Consider the following 18,882-nt stretch of genomic DNA (forward strand, 5'->3'; position numbering starts at 1 on the left):
TTACTTGTTCTCTAGTTGAAATTTTGCAGCTTTTATGTAAAAATTCAACTGTCAAAACTTAAGTCAAGATCAAGTTATAAATTAACCTTTTTTTAATAGATGAAATTTATTTTAGTAAAACTTGCAAATCAATGGCTTAATCTTAAGGAAAAAATAGTCCTTTCAGTAGCTGACATATTTGGCTGTTTATCGACCTCCCTCTCATATTTTAAAATTCATTTTCCCCTATGGATATTTACAGTAATTTGTTTATTAAGGACTATAATAAATTGTGCCAAGGATACAGAAAGGGAAGACAGATGGATTTGTTTTCAAATATTTATGTGAGCCAGTAAATGTGGTTGAAAAAAATCTTTTTTTTTTTCTTTCTTTCCTGTAGTCAGTATTCATTGAGGTGAAACTAACTACTGAACTGCCCTGGAGGGAGCTGGAATAAGATACATTCAGCGGAGTTAATGGTTCTTTTGTTGTTGTTGGGCTTATTGGAATAGAAGTGGCTAAAAACAAGATGGGAAATTCCTGCTATCCCACTAGCTTTAGACTTGACAATTACTAGATCTTTCTAAACTAAACTGGCTTCTAAACTAAAAGCCAACTCAGGGCTGCTGCCGAAACACAATAAAGAACAAAGAGACGTGTTATTAGCAAATCTATACATCTTACAACTTACAGAGTAAATAAGTGATTATTGAGAGCTAAAGAGCTTATATTTCCAAATAATAAGAAAAATGGAGCCTTTTAGGAGTGCCTGGCTGGCTCAGTTGGTTAAGTGTCTGCCTTTAGCTCAGGTCATGCATCCAGCTCCCTGCTCAGCAGGGAGTCAACTTGTCCCTCTCTGCTGCGCCCTTTAGTTCATGCTGCCTCATGTGCTCGCCCTCTCTCTCTCTCTCTCCCATGCTCTCTAGTGCACACTCTCTCTCAAAAAAATAAAATCTTTAAAAAAAAAAAAAGAGCCTTTGAGTGTTTTACTGTTTCATACGACTATTTTGATGCTGATGGTGAATCTAAATAATATACAGTTCAAAGGTCAAGTGAAAAAAAACAGATTGGGGAAATATACAGCCCTTTGGTTGAGTTCTGCTTTTATCACTAGCTATATGACCTTGAGCAAATCAGTTAACCGTATTCCTTAACCTATAAAAATAAAATGAGATAATATATATGGGAAAAGCCTAACATAGAGTCCATGTTTATCAGTAAAGTTTTCTCTGTAAGATCCTCCCCTTCCCATTTTATGTAACTAAGTCAGATTTAAGAGACCAACTGTGTGTGATTATTTTGTAATAGGACAATTTTTATAGGATTAGATCTCATAATTCATTGCCCTTGGGAGCATATTTAATTTTATAATCCCGCCTTTAAAATGAGAAACTGTAAATTTGTATTTGCACACTGAGACCAGAGGAATCTAGTCTTGGGAGTTAGAATGTGTGTCATAGAGGCAGACCCAGTCTGACTTTTCATGCAAAAACACTGCCCCAGCTGGGTCTACTACAACATGCATATCATGTTTTACTGCTGCAAATTCTTCCTTCCCCTAACACTTCCTTCTCTGCCCAGAGGACTGCTGGGGGAGGTAAGCAGGACAGACAGGATGGATGACAGATGGACTACCAAGCTTTTCCTTTCCAGCCATTTCCTTCTTTTCTTCAGGTTAGGTCAGGTTTAGGAAAGGGTAAGATGACACACCTGTCTACCTCTTTGCCAAATGTCCCCTCTCCCCATGTCTATCTTGTGCGTTTAAGTATCTTTACAACCGCTGGTCATTGCCCTTATGCAAGTACACAGTATTGCTTCCACAGATATTACCTGGTGCTATTATGTGCTAGCTAATTCTTGTCACTAACTTGGAACTTACAGGATGACAGTATTGCAGAAATGTAAAGACCTAGCTCCTGAAGCAGCAGCTAGATAATGTTCTCAGCATCTAATGTAGAAATGTTGCATTGCATCATGGTTCATTTGTCAGGTCCTACTATGCCAGAAATGCCCTTCCCTTCTCACCTGATACTCTTCAACTGTGTCATGTCCTTGTGAAAGGTCTATCCTGACCAACCCATCTCTTCCTATCCCTGATTCTGGCCCTTAATGTCATTGTACTACTATGATGATTTGTCTCTTCTACCAGACTGTTGATTCCTTGAGCACAGAGACTCTTCCCTTACATATCAGCCCTCAAAATAATGGCTGGCATGCAACCACAGATGCTCAGCGTATGTTTGTCAAAAGAATATAGTAGGGCAGCCCAGGTGGCTCAGCGGTTTAGCTCTGCCTTCGGCCCAGGGCGTGATCCTGGAAACCCGGGATTGAGTCCCATGTCGGGCTCCCTGTGTGGAGCCTGCTTCTCCCTCTGCCTATGTCTCTGCCTCTGTCTCTCATGAATGGATAAATAAAATCTTTAAAAAAAAAAAAAAAAAAGTATAGTACTAAGTCCATTTTGCAATGGCCAAGGAAAGTATAAGGATGAATTGCAATTCATTCAATTCATTACATACAGCTGTTGGTAGCAGAAAAATCAAGTAAAGTGGTTTGTTTTCCTCTCATGTGAAAGAAGACAGTTCACAATTGGTATAAGGCATCCATCCAGCAGCTCCCATCTTTCTGCTCCATCTGAACGAGTCGTTCCATTTCTCAAGTTCAACTTCTTGTCCAAGATGGCTACCAGAGCACCAGACATCACGTCCATGATCAAGACCCAGAGAAGGAGGAAGAGAGGAAGGGCAAAATGTCTTCTCCCAGTTGAGACAACCGAAGGACCTTTTCTGGAAGCCCTGTTCAGCAATAATCTGTTTACATCTCTGGCCATCCCAGCTGAGAAGAAGGCCAGAAACATAATCCGTTGGCCCACATATTGTCATCCAGAATGAAATCGGTGCTCTGTCAATGATAAAGAAGGAAAGATGGGATACTAGGCAGGCAGCTAGGTACCTCTCACAGTAATATTTAAATGGGAAAATGCCTTCTGAATACCAAATAGTTTATAAAAGAATTTTTATCAGTAAAGTGTTGACACTCCATAGATCATCAATTTGCAAAGGATTAGAATACGGTAAATACTTTTCACTGACCACGATTTACATGATGCAGAAGCTGTTTCAGAATTCTGCAATACTCAAGAGCTGCCAGGAGGATCTATTGTGCTTTTAATAATAATAGCTAACATTTATTGAGCATTTAATATGTATCCGGCAGTATTCTAAGTACTGTGAGTGAGTTCACTCCTTTAATTATTACCCTTTTTTTGCAATGAATGAAACTGAAGCACACAGATTGGTTAAGGAACATGTACAAGATCACACAGGATGCAGGAGCTGGGATTCAGACCAGAGTTTGGCTCAAACTTAACCTGTAAACTAACCGTGTGCAAGTACGGTTCCACTTAAATCATTTTGAGAAATTAGTTTTTACCAACCTTAGGAAAAAAGCTGCCTTAAGCATTGGGTGAAACAAATGAGTACATAACTTCAAAAATAAATGAGATACACACTGAATATGCTAAAGCCCACTGACTTGTACACTTTAAATAGGTAAACTGTCATATGTGAATTACAGCTAGGTAAAGCTTTTTTTTTTTTTTTCTTAAGGAATGGAATTCTGCATCAGCCTCTCCATATATTATGAGGCCTTGAAGAAGTCCATGCCCATGACATCTCTTTTATGAAACAGATAAAAATTCCTGATCTCATGATTTAATTGGCAATGAAAATGTATAAAAACTACCTTGTATGATGCTAAAAAAAATATGCGAGGGATTATTGAATGATCAGTGATGCAATCTAGGTAAAGTGATCAGTACAGACAAACTGCTATGAAGGTTATGATTTCATGACCTACAATTTTATAAACTCAATTTTTTTTTTTAAGATTTTATTTATCCATGAGAGACACACAGAGACACAGGCAGTGGGAGAAGCAGGCTCCCTGCAGGGAGCCCAATGCAGGACTCAATCCCAGGACCCCGGGATCATGACCTGAGCCCAAGGCAGATGCTCAACTACTGAGCCACCCAGGGGCCCCATGAACTTGAACTGTTAAACTAATTCTTAAGTCTTTCCTCTTCTGTCCCTGAGGCACCTGTGCATTGTGGCCCATCAGAGATGGTGTGATTTTGGTAAAACATGAATTTATCTTCTTACTTACAATTCAAAACTCTCTGGTCCTCACGTCTTTCAAGCTGTTCAAAAAAAGGACCATACTATTCATTGTTTTGTTTTCTAAAAGAGCAGTGAGAGGACTCTAAAAGAAAGTGGGGCAATCTTTGTGCATGCCATTTCTTCTGAAAGGCAAATGCCCCTTTACTAGCATTTTCTTTCTGTGATTCTCAGAAGCCTGCATCACTGACCATTCAATAATCCTTCAAATATTTAATACCTACTATGTATCAGAAACGGCTTGTCCCTGAGAATGACAATGACATTATTGCTCACATTTACAATCCAATAGCCGGTGACCAAATTTCTGAAAAGCCATGTAAAGTTTCTTTGGGAGGCTGCTGTTACTCAGCATTGTTTGAAAGCAAGTAAGAACAGTCAGATGCCACTTACTGAATATCTACTATTTTGCAGGCTCTATGCCAGATACTACACATTCACGTTATATTAATTGAGGATTTAGGATGGGGGCATAGACCAATCCACATGCTAATTAATACCTCAATTAAACCATGTGTGGAATGAATGGAAATTGTACAATTCGAGTCAAGGGGACATGGTCTGTCACCATATTTTACACACAGGTTGAACTGACTGCCCTGCCTCTTCCACTTGGTATTTTCAAGATCAGATACAAAATTTCAAATAGAGAAGGAACATTCTTTAGTCTAATTTTTTCATTCATTAAGATGAACACGGATTTTAAAACAAAAATAATAGGACAGGAAGCAATATCAAACGTCATTTGCCTTTAGGCACAGTTATATTCAAAGCGTCTAAGATGTCATGAAGTATTTTATGAAGTTGTGTGGCTGTAAATCTCAAGTAGATGCTGTGGTGATATGATAGAGCAAGTTAACATAGATTCAGGGATGACATAATCACCCATCCATGACCTGACTTTCTGGTTAAAACTCCACTCCCTCCCAATCCAGATTCAGCAATGAGATTATTGGACTGAGGTTTTTAACAGATAGGTGGGCATTCTCATTTTTACTCTCTGTTAAACATAGGTCCTCCATCGGCTCCACCCAGTTACATCTGAAGCCATAGTTAAGCACAGTCAATGATAAGCACATAAGGTGTCCTGTAGGGATGAAGGCAGGAAAGTAGGAGCAGAATGAATGGGAAGATCACCTACTGCCAGGGCATGACATGAAAGCCCTGCTGAAAGTCCTTCAAGAAAAGCCTCAAGATGCATTGATAAAAATTTAAGCAGATCTATTGTTGGGAAAGAATAGAACTCTATTATAACCAGGTACAGGTACATCACACTGAAATATCAAATACGCAACTATTTGACAAGTAATCAAATTAGGATTATTGTGAAGTATAGCTTTTCCATTTTTTTTTCATTTAACTTCATTCCTTAAAAAAAAAAAAAGTCAGACGTTACATGAACTTTAATATTAATCTAGCTTTGGCAGAGGTGTGGTGGTTTAATGGATTAGAGCATTTAGCTTTTTACCCCAGAGAGCAGTATTTCTTCTTTCTCTCCATAATTAGATAATCTGCTCCTACCCATTACCAGGGCACTAAATTTCAAATTCTCCATACACCTGAGCAGGCTGCTACATATCTGGCCATCTTAATTTTAGTCTTGATTTATTGAAGCTGAATTACATTCCTAACTTCCTGGAGCTCTGGGTGAATTTTATTGCAAAAGCAATGGGGAGAAAGTTACCATCATATATCTCTCTTGCTGGGCAGAGCTTTTAGGTACACAAGGGGCTCTATATCCCACTGCTCCATGTCTTGTATGCTGAATTTATAACACTTCAAAGCCCAGCTCTAGGGTTACATACAGGCATATCAGAGATGAGATGGGGAATTTGATTTTGCAATAATGATTACTTGTTGCTGGAGCCCACATTCCTGCAGGCTCTGCCTTTATTCCCAATACTGCTGGTGAATAAAACTAATTCCAACTGCTACCTAATCTAGCAAAACTCATCTTTCACTTACAAGAGAGGCCAAAAGAAGGTTAGACAGGAAGTCAGGTGAATTTGAGATGTTGGCTATTTTTGCTATTAAGTCTCAAGGATTTCTGCTTCCATTATCATGATTCCTTTAGGAATATCTTAATCTTTTAAACTTTCATTTCTTTTCAGGGAGGATGAAAGCCTTGCATCTTTTCCAGCCTGGTGAGTTAATGTGATGGCTCGTTCGTGCTGTCTCTTCCACTTCAAAGAGACTGATCCCCAGGGCTAGCCAATTGTATTATGAATCCGGCAGATTTGGCTTGCCATTCCTGCTGAGTGTCATCTGTCCTAACAGTCTCGCCGTGGATAATTTTTGTCCTCCCTAACATCATCTGCTTGAGAAATTTGTGCCTGGCAGGCCTGTCTGTCCAAGTTAAGCTTGAAATACAGTAGCCACACCACTAATATGACAAGGCATAGCTCTAAACAATAAGGCCAGAGGCTTGCTTTGACCAGGACCAGAAACTTCCAGCCATCTGATTACCAATTCCAAAGTTTCTTTGGTGTAGTCCATGAACTAGTCTGTTCATATAACATAGGCTACCGTTCCTCTATTGTCTCATTGTTCCTGACCTTCTGCAACACACACACTCTTATCCCACAGTCACTTAGAGATTTTTAACCATTTGGTTGGCCTCATAAGCTTTGTAGTATCTGACTGCTTTCAGCATTTGACTTCAGCCCTGTCACTTCCATAAAAGAACTCTAGAGTTGACTATCATTGTCGGAAGTTTGGGGAATGTGTAACAGACATTACACTAAAGCAGTGGTTCTCAGACTTTCACATGCATGGTAAATCACCTAGTACTTTTCAAAACACAAGTTGCTGGGCTCCAATTTGAGTTTGTGTGATTCAAGAGATCTGGTTGGTGACCACGCCATAAGGACCATTGTACTACAGCTGTCCAAAGCTTGGGTGACAGTCAGGCATAGAGTAGCTCTAGCACTCAACAACTGGTACCTTGGAGGCACCTGGGGGGCTCAGTCGGTTAAGCGTCTGTCCATGATCTCAGGGTCCTGGGATTGAACCCCGCATCAGGCTTCCTGCCCAGTGGGGAACATGCTTCTCCTTCTCCTGCTGCTGCTTTCCCTGCTTGTGCATGTGTGTTCACTTTCCCTTTCTCTCTGTCAAATAAATAAAATCTTTAAAAAAAAAACTGGTATTTTTTGTCAAATTCTCTGAAGGTTTGACCAGCGGTGGTGATGGAGCAGTCTATGTTTTGACTGGTTGGCCCCATCAGAGGAGCACAGTTCTTCTTTGGGGTGGCCCTGCATTAGACTCTCTAATCTTTTTCTCTCCTTTGCTTTTATTAGTTTCTTCTATTTTTAATTTTTTTCATCTGCTTCAAAAATAGGTTAGACAAAAGGGGATAAATAGTAATGTCAACAAAAAATGTTTCAGAGGAAATCTCACAAAGTGGATACGATGAAAACCAAAATAAATTTAGGAAATCCCTTCCCCCAATTATGCTTATCCTTGGTGCGCTTATACCAAGGAATAAATTTCAATTTTCTCAATATGTATATAATTAAGTGCCCATTTCATTTCTATTTTCTGATTTTTGTAAGCTTCAATATGGATTTAGCAAATATTACCCTGAAGTCAGAACTTTACTCCTACTAAATTATTTCCATGATTTAGATGTCTTAATTCTCAAAAAAAAAACAATAGTTGGAAAAAGTCTCTTGTAGTTCCATAGTTTAAAAGTGTCTGATATTGAGTCTCTGGAAAATGATCTTGTATGGTGTAATATGAAGAGACCAGCTATTTTTAAAAACAGAATATGAGAACAGCTCTTCTTAAAAACACAGAAGTACCTAGTATATGCTTCACAATATTTTTTGAAAAGACAGAACTTTAGAATTGGAGGATATAATATAGGTTGCCACAGGCTGGGATGGGGACAGAGAGGAAGGTAGGTGTGACTTCAAAAAGGCATCCTGGGGACCCTATGGCTTTGAAACTTTTCAATATATTGACTGTGATGATAGAGACATGAACCTATCTATAGGTTCATGTATAATAAAATTGTAGAAAGCCAGGGACACCAGGGTTGCTCAGTCTGTTGAGCATCTGACTCTTGGATTTAGCTCAGGTCATGGTCTCAGGGTGGTGAGTTCAAGTCCCACATCAGGCTCCATGGAGTTTACTTGGGATTCTCTCCCTCTCTCGTTGTCCCTCCCCCTCCTAACACATCTTTTTTTTTTTTTAAGATTTTATTTATTTATTCATGAGAAACACAGAGAGAGGCAGAGACACAGGCATAGGGAGAAGCAGGCTCCCTGCAGGGAGCCCAACGTGGAACTCGATCCCAGGACCCCGGGATCACGCCCTGAGCCAAAGGCAGACACTCAACCGCTGAGCCACCCAGGCGTCCCTCTAATAAATGAATCTTTTAAAAAATTGCATACAGCTAAATACTCACACACACACACCATAAATACAAGTAAAATGGGAAAAGTGGATAAGATTAGTGGATTGTATCAATGTTAATATCCTGGTTGTGATAGTAACAATTACAAAATGTTACCATTGGGAGGAAAACCAGGTGAAGTGTACAAGGAATCCCTCTGTATTATTTCTTGCAGCTCTGTGAGAATCCATAATTATCTCAAAGTTTTATTTAAGGATACGGAAAGATCTCATCAATCCAGACAACAAGAGATAGCACTAGACCTTCTGCAAGATGACACACAGTCCAAGAACATCCTGATCCTAGCTGGAGATGCAACAGCGCTGCTAATGTGGCTCTTCTCTGACTCCTTGCTATGGACCTACCCATCCCAGAGAAGGACATAACTCAGTGGTGCGCAGAATGGTACAATCAAACAGCTAGGACATGTATCTGCAGACGGTAAGCAACACAATTGCAGAAAAGTAATTGTGTCCTGATTTAATATTGTTCTCTTTGGTAGACTGTACCCTCACTGAGGAAGGGAAAAAGCTGAGCAGTCTTCCTCACCACTCTGTCTCGGCTCCTAGCACTGCACTTGGTACGTAGAAAGTGCTCACTACATGCTTGTCAAATGTGTTTGAATGAAAAAAACGCACAGCCCATACAGCCTGTTGGAGGCAGAATGGCTTCTCTCTTCCCTCTTCCCAACTTCCCTTCCCCTCTCTCTCCTCACCCACCATCTACATGTAAACACACACACAGGGATCAAGGTTCCTTCTGCCACCAGTCATCTAACTTGGGACCAGTCATTTAACCTCTCTGTGCCTCAGCATCTTCTATCCTCTTTGAAGATGCGGATAATAATAACAATTATGCCTCCCTAAAAGGACTGATATGAGGGTTAAATGAATTAATATGTGAAGAGCACTTACAGCATTATCTGGCAAGTCATGGATGTCATGTAGGTGTTTGTTCAACTGCAACACAACCCTGACACTGACTATAGGAGTTAGCTTAGACCCCACAGGTAAAGGACACCATCCTCTACAAGATTGCCCTTGCTTCAGATACCAGGCATAAGCTCCAGGTTCCCAAGCCACCTGTGTTTCTGACCAGCTGTCTACAAATTTTGGAGGTTCCCACTCTACCCCTCTCGGGTTCAATAATTCATTAGAATGGTTCACAGAACTCAGGAAAGCACCATACTTATTATTATGGTTCTATTGTAAGGGATACAAATCGGGGCCAGCCAAATGAGTATATGCATGGGGTAAGATCTGAGAGGGTCCCAAACACGAAGCTTCTATATCCTCAGTATGCCCCACCCTCTAGACACATCAGTGAGAGATTACCAACTTGGAAGATCCCTGGAGCTTCTGTGTCCAGGAGGTTCTCTTGAGGTTGCATTACTTAGGCATAGATGCTTGAATTATTGGCCATGTGACTGGACTCAGTCCCCAGTCCCCCTCCTCTCCTAGGAGGTCAGTTTGATATTACATGGCTCAGAGCCCCAACCCTCTAATCACACGCTGGTCTTCAAGCATGGCCAGGTACCATCTTGAAACCATCTAAGGGCCCTTGAGAGTCACCTTGTTGGCATAAACCCAGGCCACCATGAATAACAAAGACACTGCTGTCACTTGAGATATTCCAAAGATTTGGAGGTGATCTCCAAGGAACCAGGAACCTGAAAGATCAGCCAAATTCTTTATTATACAACATATATAAAGTCTACTGAAGTAAACAGGCAGAGGGGGCAAGGAAAGCATTTTCCTTGGAAAATGAAGGGAGTGTCTATAAAGAGAGGAAGCAGAAATATGCCTGGCAAGTCATGGCACAGTGGAAAGAGCCCCTAGCTGACTGGGCTTTGCTACACTGAAGTGCACCAGCCTTGTAGTGTCTCAAGACCAGAGCTCTGACTATGGTTCTGCTGTTTTATAGCTACGATGCCATCTTCCAGGAGTATGTGGATCATTGTAACCCATCGTAAACCCTGTCTATGGGAGGTGGGCATAATTGAAACACACACAATTTAGTGAATTTATTAATTATTTCTTAAAATCTTATTATTTCTCAAAAATGTATGGTTTCTCACAAAATTCATTATCTCTCACATTCCTATGCGTCGATTAGGCAGTTGTCTGGCTTCCTGTGGTGGTATCAGCTCCACTGCAGTTTGTGTGACTCCATTCCAAAAGGCTGATGGCTGGGATGGAAAGAGCCAAGAATGGCTCCCTCACACATCGGGAGCCTTGTGCTGACTGTCTGGTGCATCAGTTCTCACCCACACAGCCTCTCTCTACCCATGGTGTCTCACCTTCCAGTGCTTCTCCATGTGAGGCCTTGCTACAGAAGGACAGCCTGGACTTCCTGACAAGAGAGCAAAAGTAGGAACTAACAGGGGTCTCAAGGCCTCAGCCTGGTACAACATCTTTTCCACCGTGTTCTATTTGTCCAAGCAAGTCACAGAGCCAGTGCAGATTCAAGGGGAGGGGAAACAAACTCCACCTATTGATGGGAAGAGCAGCATGTTGCATATGTACACAGGTAGGGAAGGAATCACTGCAGTCGCCTTTGGATTCTCTACCATATTCTCTGACCCTCAGTTCACTCATCAAAATGGGTATTTTGATAGCTACCTCAACTAGATTCATGAGAAGATTAAAAGACATGGCATATGTGGTAGCATTTTATAAATGGTAAAGTGCTTTTAAAAAGTACAAGATGGGTGGCCCGGGTGGCTCAGCAGTTTAGTGCCGCCTTCAGCCCAGGGCCTGATCTTGGAGACCCAGGATCAAGTCCCATGTTGGGCTCCCTGTATGGAGCCTGCTTCTTCCTCTGCCTGTGTCTCTGCCTCTCTCTCTCTGTATGTCTCTCATTAATAAATAAATAAATAAAATCTTAAAAAAAAAAAAGTACAAGATATTTTAGTGGTGGGTGATAAAGGTGGATCGGAAGAATGAGAACAGATTACACAGGGCCTTAAAAAGAGATGGAGGAGGTTATTGTAGTCATAACATGCATTGAGCATTTGCTATGTGCCAATCATTGTATTAAGTGCTTAGTGGGAATTATCTTCTTTAGTCATCACAGTCTTGTAAATGGATATATTTTTAAAGATTTTTTATTTGTTCATGAGAGACAGAGAAAGAGAGACAGAGACACAGGCCGAGGGAGAAGGAGGCTCCATGCAGGGAGTCCGACGTGGGATTCGATCCTGGGTCTCCAGGATTACACCCTGGGCTGAAGGCAGATGCTCAACCACTGAGCCACCCAGGCTGCCCTTAGAATTCTTTTTTCAGTTATAATCAGGGAGGTGGCTGCTACCCTACAACTACTGAAACAGAATTTTTGTTCTTTTTTTAAAAAGATTTTTTAAAAAGATTTTATTTATTTATTCATGAGACACAGAGAGGCAGGGATACAGGCAGAGGGAGAAGGAGGCTCTTCGCAGGGAGCCCAACATGGGACTCGATCCCCAGAGTGGGATCACACCCGAAGCTGAAGGCAGGTGCTTAACTGCTGAGCCACCGGGGCCACCCGAAACAGAATTTTTCAATGTGGAACCTAGAATCTGCATACTTAGCAGCCTTGTTATTGTGGAAGAAGCATTAACCTCCCTCTACAATTATGAGCCTTCTCAGGTTTTTCAGTATTTCAAAGGCACTAAGAAAAAAAAAAAGGCACTAAGAAGACAAGCTGAAAGGAAGTTTAAACTAGCAGGTGCAGAAGGAAATATGAATAAGAGAAGTACTTAAAAGTGGGGAAAATAATGACCGCTTTAAAAATAATTACATTTTCTAGAGATTGCTGCTAAAACTTAAGGAGATGAAATTGAGTCTGGAAGGGTCACAAACCAGACTCAACCATGTGCAATTAACCAAATGTGCACTTCATGCATTCATTCATCTACTCTAGGCCTCTTTGCTATTTCCTCTGCCAGAAATCCCCCAAGTTCCATCTTCTTCTCCCCCAACCTAACATCTCTTCGTTCCAGTTCTGAGGACAGATGTGTGTCTAGCACGTGTACTGCACCTTCCTCTACACTATCACTTGTAGGCTTCCGATTGAAAGTGTTGGCTTCCATCCCATCCTCAACACTAGACTGCAAGACCCTTGAGGGTGAGGGTTGAACAGGAGGGGAGGGACAGGGGGAGGCTGGATCATCCTTAGAAAGAGCCCCTGGATGAGCACAGGAGTGAAGGAGCCACTGGGAAGCTACACATTGAACTGTGAGCAAACACGAAGACTCGCTGAGATCCCGGGATGAACTTCATGGAGTTTTCACAAACAGCAGCAATCAGATGCGCGCAGCCCCTAAGCTGACATCATGACCACAATCCAAAGCAGCCTAGCAGGCCGGTCCCTTCCATAATCACATGCACTTTATTTCAGCCTATGTAACACCTGGCTGAAATTTTGCACATACAAATGCCAAGGACACATGGGCACGAATGAGCCTAAGTGGGCAAGGTACCTAACCTTTAACCCTATTTCTTCATTTGTTGGAAAGAGACGATAAAACCCTTTCCCCAGGTTGCTAGGATGACCTCAGGTGGCAATGCACGGCAAGGTGCTTTGCAAAACACTGGTGGCAGGTAAGAATAGAGATAATATACTTCTACTACCGTTAATATTATTCCTCGACTGTGTCCCGTCTCTCCCAACCTCTCTAAACCGGAATAAATTCCAGCGGGTCTAAGGAGAAGTAGGAGTTTCGCTCAGCCTTGCAATACCGGCAGCAGCTGCCCTCACCCAACATGGCCGCAGCTGCTTCCCGCAGTTCCCGTCTCCGGCTACGCTAACGCAGCTGCCCGCCGCGGAGACTCAGCTCTCCCCCGCGCGCTTTGATGACGTCCCGAACCCGCGCCCGGAAGGCGGGCAGCGCGGGGCTGCGCAGGCGCAGGGCAGGAGGCGGGTGGGCGGAGCAGGCCGCGATGAGTGGCGGAGGGACGGAGACCTCTGCGGGTGGTGAGGCCGCCCCGGGCGGCGGCGACAAGAAGAGGGAGTCGCTGGGGACGGCGGGCTCGCCCGCGCATCTCATTATCAAGGGTACGGAGTGGTAGGTGTGCGGCTGCGGGCGCGCCCGGCGCCACTCCACGCCCCGGCGGCGCCCTCTGACCCTGGCCGCTCCCAGGGCGCCCCCCCCCCGCCCGGGCGGCCCCGCCTTCTGGAGGTGGGAGCGCGGCCGGCGTCCGCAGGGCTTCCTGCGCCAGGTGCCTCCCGGGGACGCCAGCCGACCCGGCCCCTCTAAGCTTTTTCGAAAAAGCCGCGGACGCGAGTCGCGGCCCCGCCCCCCGCCCCCTTCCCAGGCCGGGGACCTGTGGGCGCGGATCCCCCCTGGACGCCGCCTGACGACCGCTCCGCGAGCCCGGGAGCCGGGACGGGCCTGCGCCCCGCTGCGGGTCGCTCAGCGCCAGGGCGGCTTCGGGTGGTCCCGCCGCCGTCGGCCCCTGCGTCGTCGACGGGCAGTGACGCGACGTGCGCGACAGCATCTTGAGCCTTACGGCGCCCCGACGTGCGCCCACGGCTGCGTGTCTGGTCGGCCCCGCGCCGCCCGGAGGTCCCGCCCTGGGTCCCGGTAACAGGGCCTTGGCCGCTTGGATGCTGCGCTTTCTCATCCCCATCGTTCCCCCTCCTCTTCCCCCTCCCCCCTCCTCTTCCCCCCTCCTCCTCCCCTCCTTTCTCCTTCTCCCCCTCCTCCTGCTCCTCCCCCTCCCCCTCCCCTTCCCCTCCTTGTCCCCCTTCCCTTCTCCTCCTCCCCTTCCCCTTCTCCCCTCCCATTCCCCCTTCTCCCCTCCCCCTCCTCCTGCCCTTCCCTTCCCCTCCTTCCCCTTCCCCCCTCCCCCTTCTCCCCTCCCCCTCCTCCTGCCCTTCCCTTCCCCTCCTTCCCCTTCCCCCCTCCCCCTTCTCCCCTCCCCCTCCTCCCCTCCTCCCATGCTGATCCCGTCTGTCCCAACATCTTGCGGCGTTGAGGCCCCCGTAGGATGCCAGAGTCCTTCAGCGCTGCCAAGGAAATGACGCCCTCCGTCGCTGCCTATCTCACCTAAACCTCCCCTGTGGGGATTGTCGACAGCTCCAGCACAGCTGGCTGGGGCTGTTTCTGAGACTTCAGGTTGCCTTTTAAACCTGATTAGGAGTGTGGGAGTGGTGCGGGAGTGTTAGCGCTAAATTATAAATGTGTATATGTGCGATCTAAGAGAACTGCTCTTTATTTTTTTAAAAAAAAAGTTTTAAAAGATTATTTATTTATTTATTTATTCATGAGAGAGAGAGAGAGAGAGAGGCAGAGGGAGAAGCAGGCTCCATGCAGGGAGCCCGCGGTGGAACTCGATCCCGGGTCTCCAGGGTCACGCCCTGGGCTGAAGGCGGCGCTAAACCGCTGAGCCACCAGGGATCCCCTAAAAGTATTTTTAACTGCAGTGGAATACATATAACGTAGACTTTCCCTTGACCATGTCTAAGTGTACAGGTCAGTGGCTTTGGTACATCCACATTGTTGTGCAGCCATCACCCCATCCATCTCCATAACGTGTCGTCCTCCCAAACTCATTGTACCGGTGAAATACTGACTCCCAAACTCCCCTTCCCGCTAGTCCCTGGCAACCACCTAAGTTTTACTTTCTCTGTATGTGACTACTCTGGGTAATTCATGTAAATGAAATCATACGATATTTGCCCGTTTTGTGACTGGCTTATTTCACTGTGCGTAATGCTCCCAGGGTTTATCCATGTGGTAGCATGTGTCAGAATTTCTTTCCTTTTAAGAGCTAAAATCCTATTCCGCAGAATATATAGACCACATTTTATGTATCCATCTGTGGATGGACCAGGTTGCTTCTACCTTTTGGTTACTGTGAATAATGCTGCTGTGACCATAGGTATGCAAATATCTGTTTGAGTCCTTGCTTTCGGTTCTTTGGAGCATGTACCCAGAACTGGAATTGCTCCATCAAACGATAATTCTATTTTTGCTCCATCAAACGATATTTTTATTTTTAATTTTTAATTTTTTTGTCTTCCCTAGTGGCTACACTATTTTACAGTTTCTCACAGGGCCCAAGGGCTCCAATTCTCTACATCCTCACCAACACTTTTTTTTTTTTAATTTTTTTATTTATTTATCATAGTCACACAGAGAGAGAGAGAGAGAGAGGCAGAGACACAGGCAGAGGGAGAACCAGGCTCCATGCACCGGGAGCCTGACGTGGGACTCGATCCCGGGTCTCCAGGATCGCGCCCTGGGCCAAAGGCAGGCGCCAAACCGCTGCCCCCCCCCCCCCCCCCCCCCCCCGGGATCCTACACTTGTTATTTTTTATCTTTGGTAGCAGGCCTCCTAATGGTTCAGAAGTAGTGTCTGGTAGTTCCGATTTGCATTTTCCTAATGGTCATTGATGTTGAGCATCTTTTAATGTGCATATTGGCCATTTGTATATCTTTGGGGAAAGGTCTGTTTGTCCTTTGTCCATTTCTCAATCATGTAGTTTTTTGTTGTTGAGTTGTAAAAGTTCTCTATGTAAACTGGATATTAACTCTCTTGTTCATGGATGACTTGCATATATTTTCTGCCATTCCATGGGTTGCCTTTCACTCTGTTGATTGTATCCCTTGACATAGTTTTTTTATTTTCACGTATTTTTTAAAGGTTATTCAAGTAAAGTTTTTCAAATTAATTGAAAATGCTTTTATTTTAGAGTATGTCTAGAATTTCCTTGGCTTTTTAAATGGGACCATTCACTCTTTTCATTATGAAAATCTGTTTTTAGCTCATCCTTATTTGAAGACCTTCGGTTGTGAACAGATGACTGTTGCTTTTAATTGCCAGAGTCTAGTGAAAAGAAAACCTATATAAATGATTTCACTACTTGTACTCTGGGTCTTTAAGGGTTTCTGGCCCGTGGTTTGGGTGTTAGGAGGTAAGGACTAGGAAACAGGAAGGGATTCCTGGACATTGGAGTGTCTGGTCAGAGTCTTGAAGAGTAAAGTGTTAGCACTTAAGAGGGCAAGGGTGTTTTGGACTGAGTTTGGAACAGCATGAGCAAAGCCAAAGTGTGGAGGCCTCAAACAGCATGCCACGTTTGCAGAACTACATGTATTGCTACGACGTGACACTGAGAGAAGTGGAGTGTGGTGGAAATCAGACCATAGCAGATTTCTTGCCTTTTTTTAAGGGGATTGGACTTTTTCTTGAATGACAGAAACTATCTAGCAGTAAGTATGAGAATCGTGTGTTAAATTTGTATGTTAAATAAAGCACTCATGCAGGTAACAGTGGCTCCTCATCTTGTGGATTGGGTGTTTGTGAATTAATTTGTCTCATTGGTAAAATGAATTTGTAACTCCAAAATCAGCGCCGATGGTGCACATTTGTAGTTGAGACCGAACAAGGCAGTGTTTGTTTTAGCTCTTATACCATAAATAAGTGTCCTGTTTGCTTTTTATTTAATGCCATATATTTCACATTTTTGTGCTTTTTGATGGTGATTTTTCATTTTAAAATGATTCCCAAGGTGTGGTGCTGAGTTTTCCCTGATCACAAGAAAGCTACGGTATGCCTTACAGAGAAAATATTATATTCTAGAAGTTTCTTTCAGGTATGAGTTACGGTGCTGTTTGGTGTGAAGTAAATATTAATCAGTCAACAATCTAGAAAAAAGAAAGCGGTTCACCAATTTGTGTGTTTGCCATTTCGGAAAGTGTCAAAGTATGTGATGAAGTGATGGGAAAGCAGCTAAATTTGTGGATTTCTGGAATGATTGAGAGAGCGTAGTGGACAGCATTATGGTGAAGCTGAAAGGCACAGAAATTTATAGTCAGTTGGAAGAGATCAGGAAAATGTTAAACGCTTCTGGTCTAGTGCTGGCCGCACTTTCAGACGTGGTGTAGTGTGAACCAAGTTCCACTTGCGGGTGAAGTAGGTTATGCAAGTAAAAATACCAGGTAAGTGTTATACAGGAAACATTGTGGAATTGGAAGAGCGTTTTGGAGCACTAAGACTGACATGTTTTACAAGGATGTTGGTAAACAAACCTGTGTGATACAAATGGCGTTTTAGTTTGACAAAAACGTGACTAGTGGTGTGCAGGAAACTGATCCTGTATTTCCTCTTGGAGCAGTAGTTCAGTGCTTGCTAGTTCAGTGTTTGAGGCAGCTCTATAAACATTACTGCTGCAAGCGACTCGAACTCTGTGTGAAGTGGGTTACAGAGAGGTGTGACTAACTGTTCACATAGTCCTAGTGAGACAAGCAGGTGCGGAAACAGGAATGGATTTGAGAAGTAGTAAGGAAGAGCATCATCTGGTGATGCAAGGGATGCTATCAGAAAAAATTGCAGTAAATTGTTCCATATGATATTACATTAAAGGCCTGGAAATTCAGGGCCAGAGGAGAAACTTCTTTTATTGGGTAATGAGAGAGCTACAGTTGACTGTTTCTCCTTGTTCCATAGCCACAGCGCATATTGATCTTCCGTGAAAGTGCTTATCTCTGACTTTTGTGTAAAGGGATGTTTGTCCAACTCCCACCTTAGAGGAGGAACATCTGGAGGACAAAAGATTATGTCCGACAACAAAAGAATGCTTTGCACATAGCAAGGTTAGGGTTGAACTTATGTGAAAATCTGTAGCTTTTACATTTACACTATCAGACTTGGAGAATTTGTAGCCCTTGGGACTCCTGCATTGTAATGTGCTTCCTTGTTGTTATAGTGTTATAAAAAAAACTAGTTAGTGGCTTAATTTCTTTTTTTTTTTTTAAGATTTTGTTTATTTATTCATAAGAGACACACAGAGAGAGAGGCAGAGACACAGGCAGAGAGAGAAGCAGACTCCTTGCAGGGAGCCCAGTGCAGGACTACATCTCAGGACCTCAGGATCATGACCTGAGCCAAAGGCAAACACTCAACCACTGAGCCACCCAGGTGCCCCAGTGGGTTAATTTCTGTGGTAATGTGTTTTTTCTCCCCAGATCTTTACTCTCTTAAATTTTGGGGCACAGTCAGGTTTTTAGAAGGGATCACTATCTTCTTCCAATTATCCATTATCAATTCCAGAATTGAATTCTCTCTCCAAAGGCCACGAAAGTTCTCATTATATCAGGCTGCAGAAGATCTCCCTCCCCAGTTCAGCAAAGCTTAATGGCTTCTCCATTATGTAGAAAATACATGTTAACCCATATATCTTCTGTAGATGATATAAGTAATTTGGTCTGAGATACTCACTGGAAGAGAGATGCAATTTCAGGACAATATAGTGAGTAGTATGACAGAATTGCCCTGGGTGCTTTGGGAGCAGAAAGTAGGGGCACTCCTTGAAACCTAGGAGGAAGCTGAATAGAACAAATGAAAATTTCAA

At 43.5% G+C, this 18,882-nt stretch overlaps 1 protein-coding gene across 11 annotated transcripts in view; it reads left to right on the plus strand.

Moving 5' to 3' along the window:
* Positions 1–13,417: 13,417 nt before the first annotated feature.
* The window catches only part of BLOC1S5 (biogenesis of lysosomal organelles complex 1 subunit 5), a 137,583-nt gene continuing 132,118 nt past the window's right edge, over positions 13,418–18,882 (plus strand). For 4 of the 11 annotated variants that reach the window (XR_013373747.1, XR_013373748.1, XR_013373749.1 and 1 more), the window contains exon 1: positions 13,420–13,581. Coding sequence is in view for 6 of the 11 variants with exons in the window: in XM_077886112.1 (XP_077742238.1) it covers positions 13,467–13,581 (115 nt within the window). In the remaining 5 variants the exon portion in view is untranslated. Of the gene's footprint in view, positions 13,582–18,882 lie in introns of all 11 variants that reach the window. The other 7 variants (XR_013373750.1, XM_077886114.1, XM_077886113.1 and 4 more) reach the window with 4 other exon arrangements.

Source organism: Canis aureus, chromosome 37 (genome assembly GCF_053574225.1).
Source record: "Canis aureus isolate CA01 chromosome 37, VMU_Caureus_v.1.0, whole genome shotgun sequence".
In the NCBI taxonomy this organism is placed as follows: domain Eukaryota; kingdom Metazoa; phylum Chordata; class Mammalia; order Carnivora; family Canidae; genus Canis; species Canis aureus.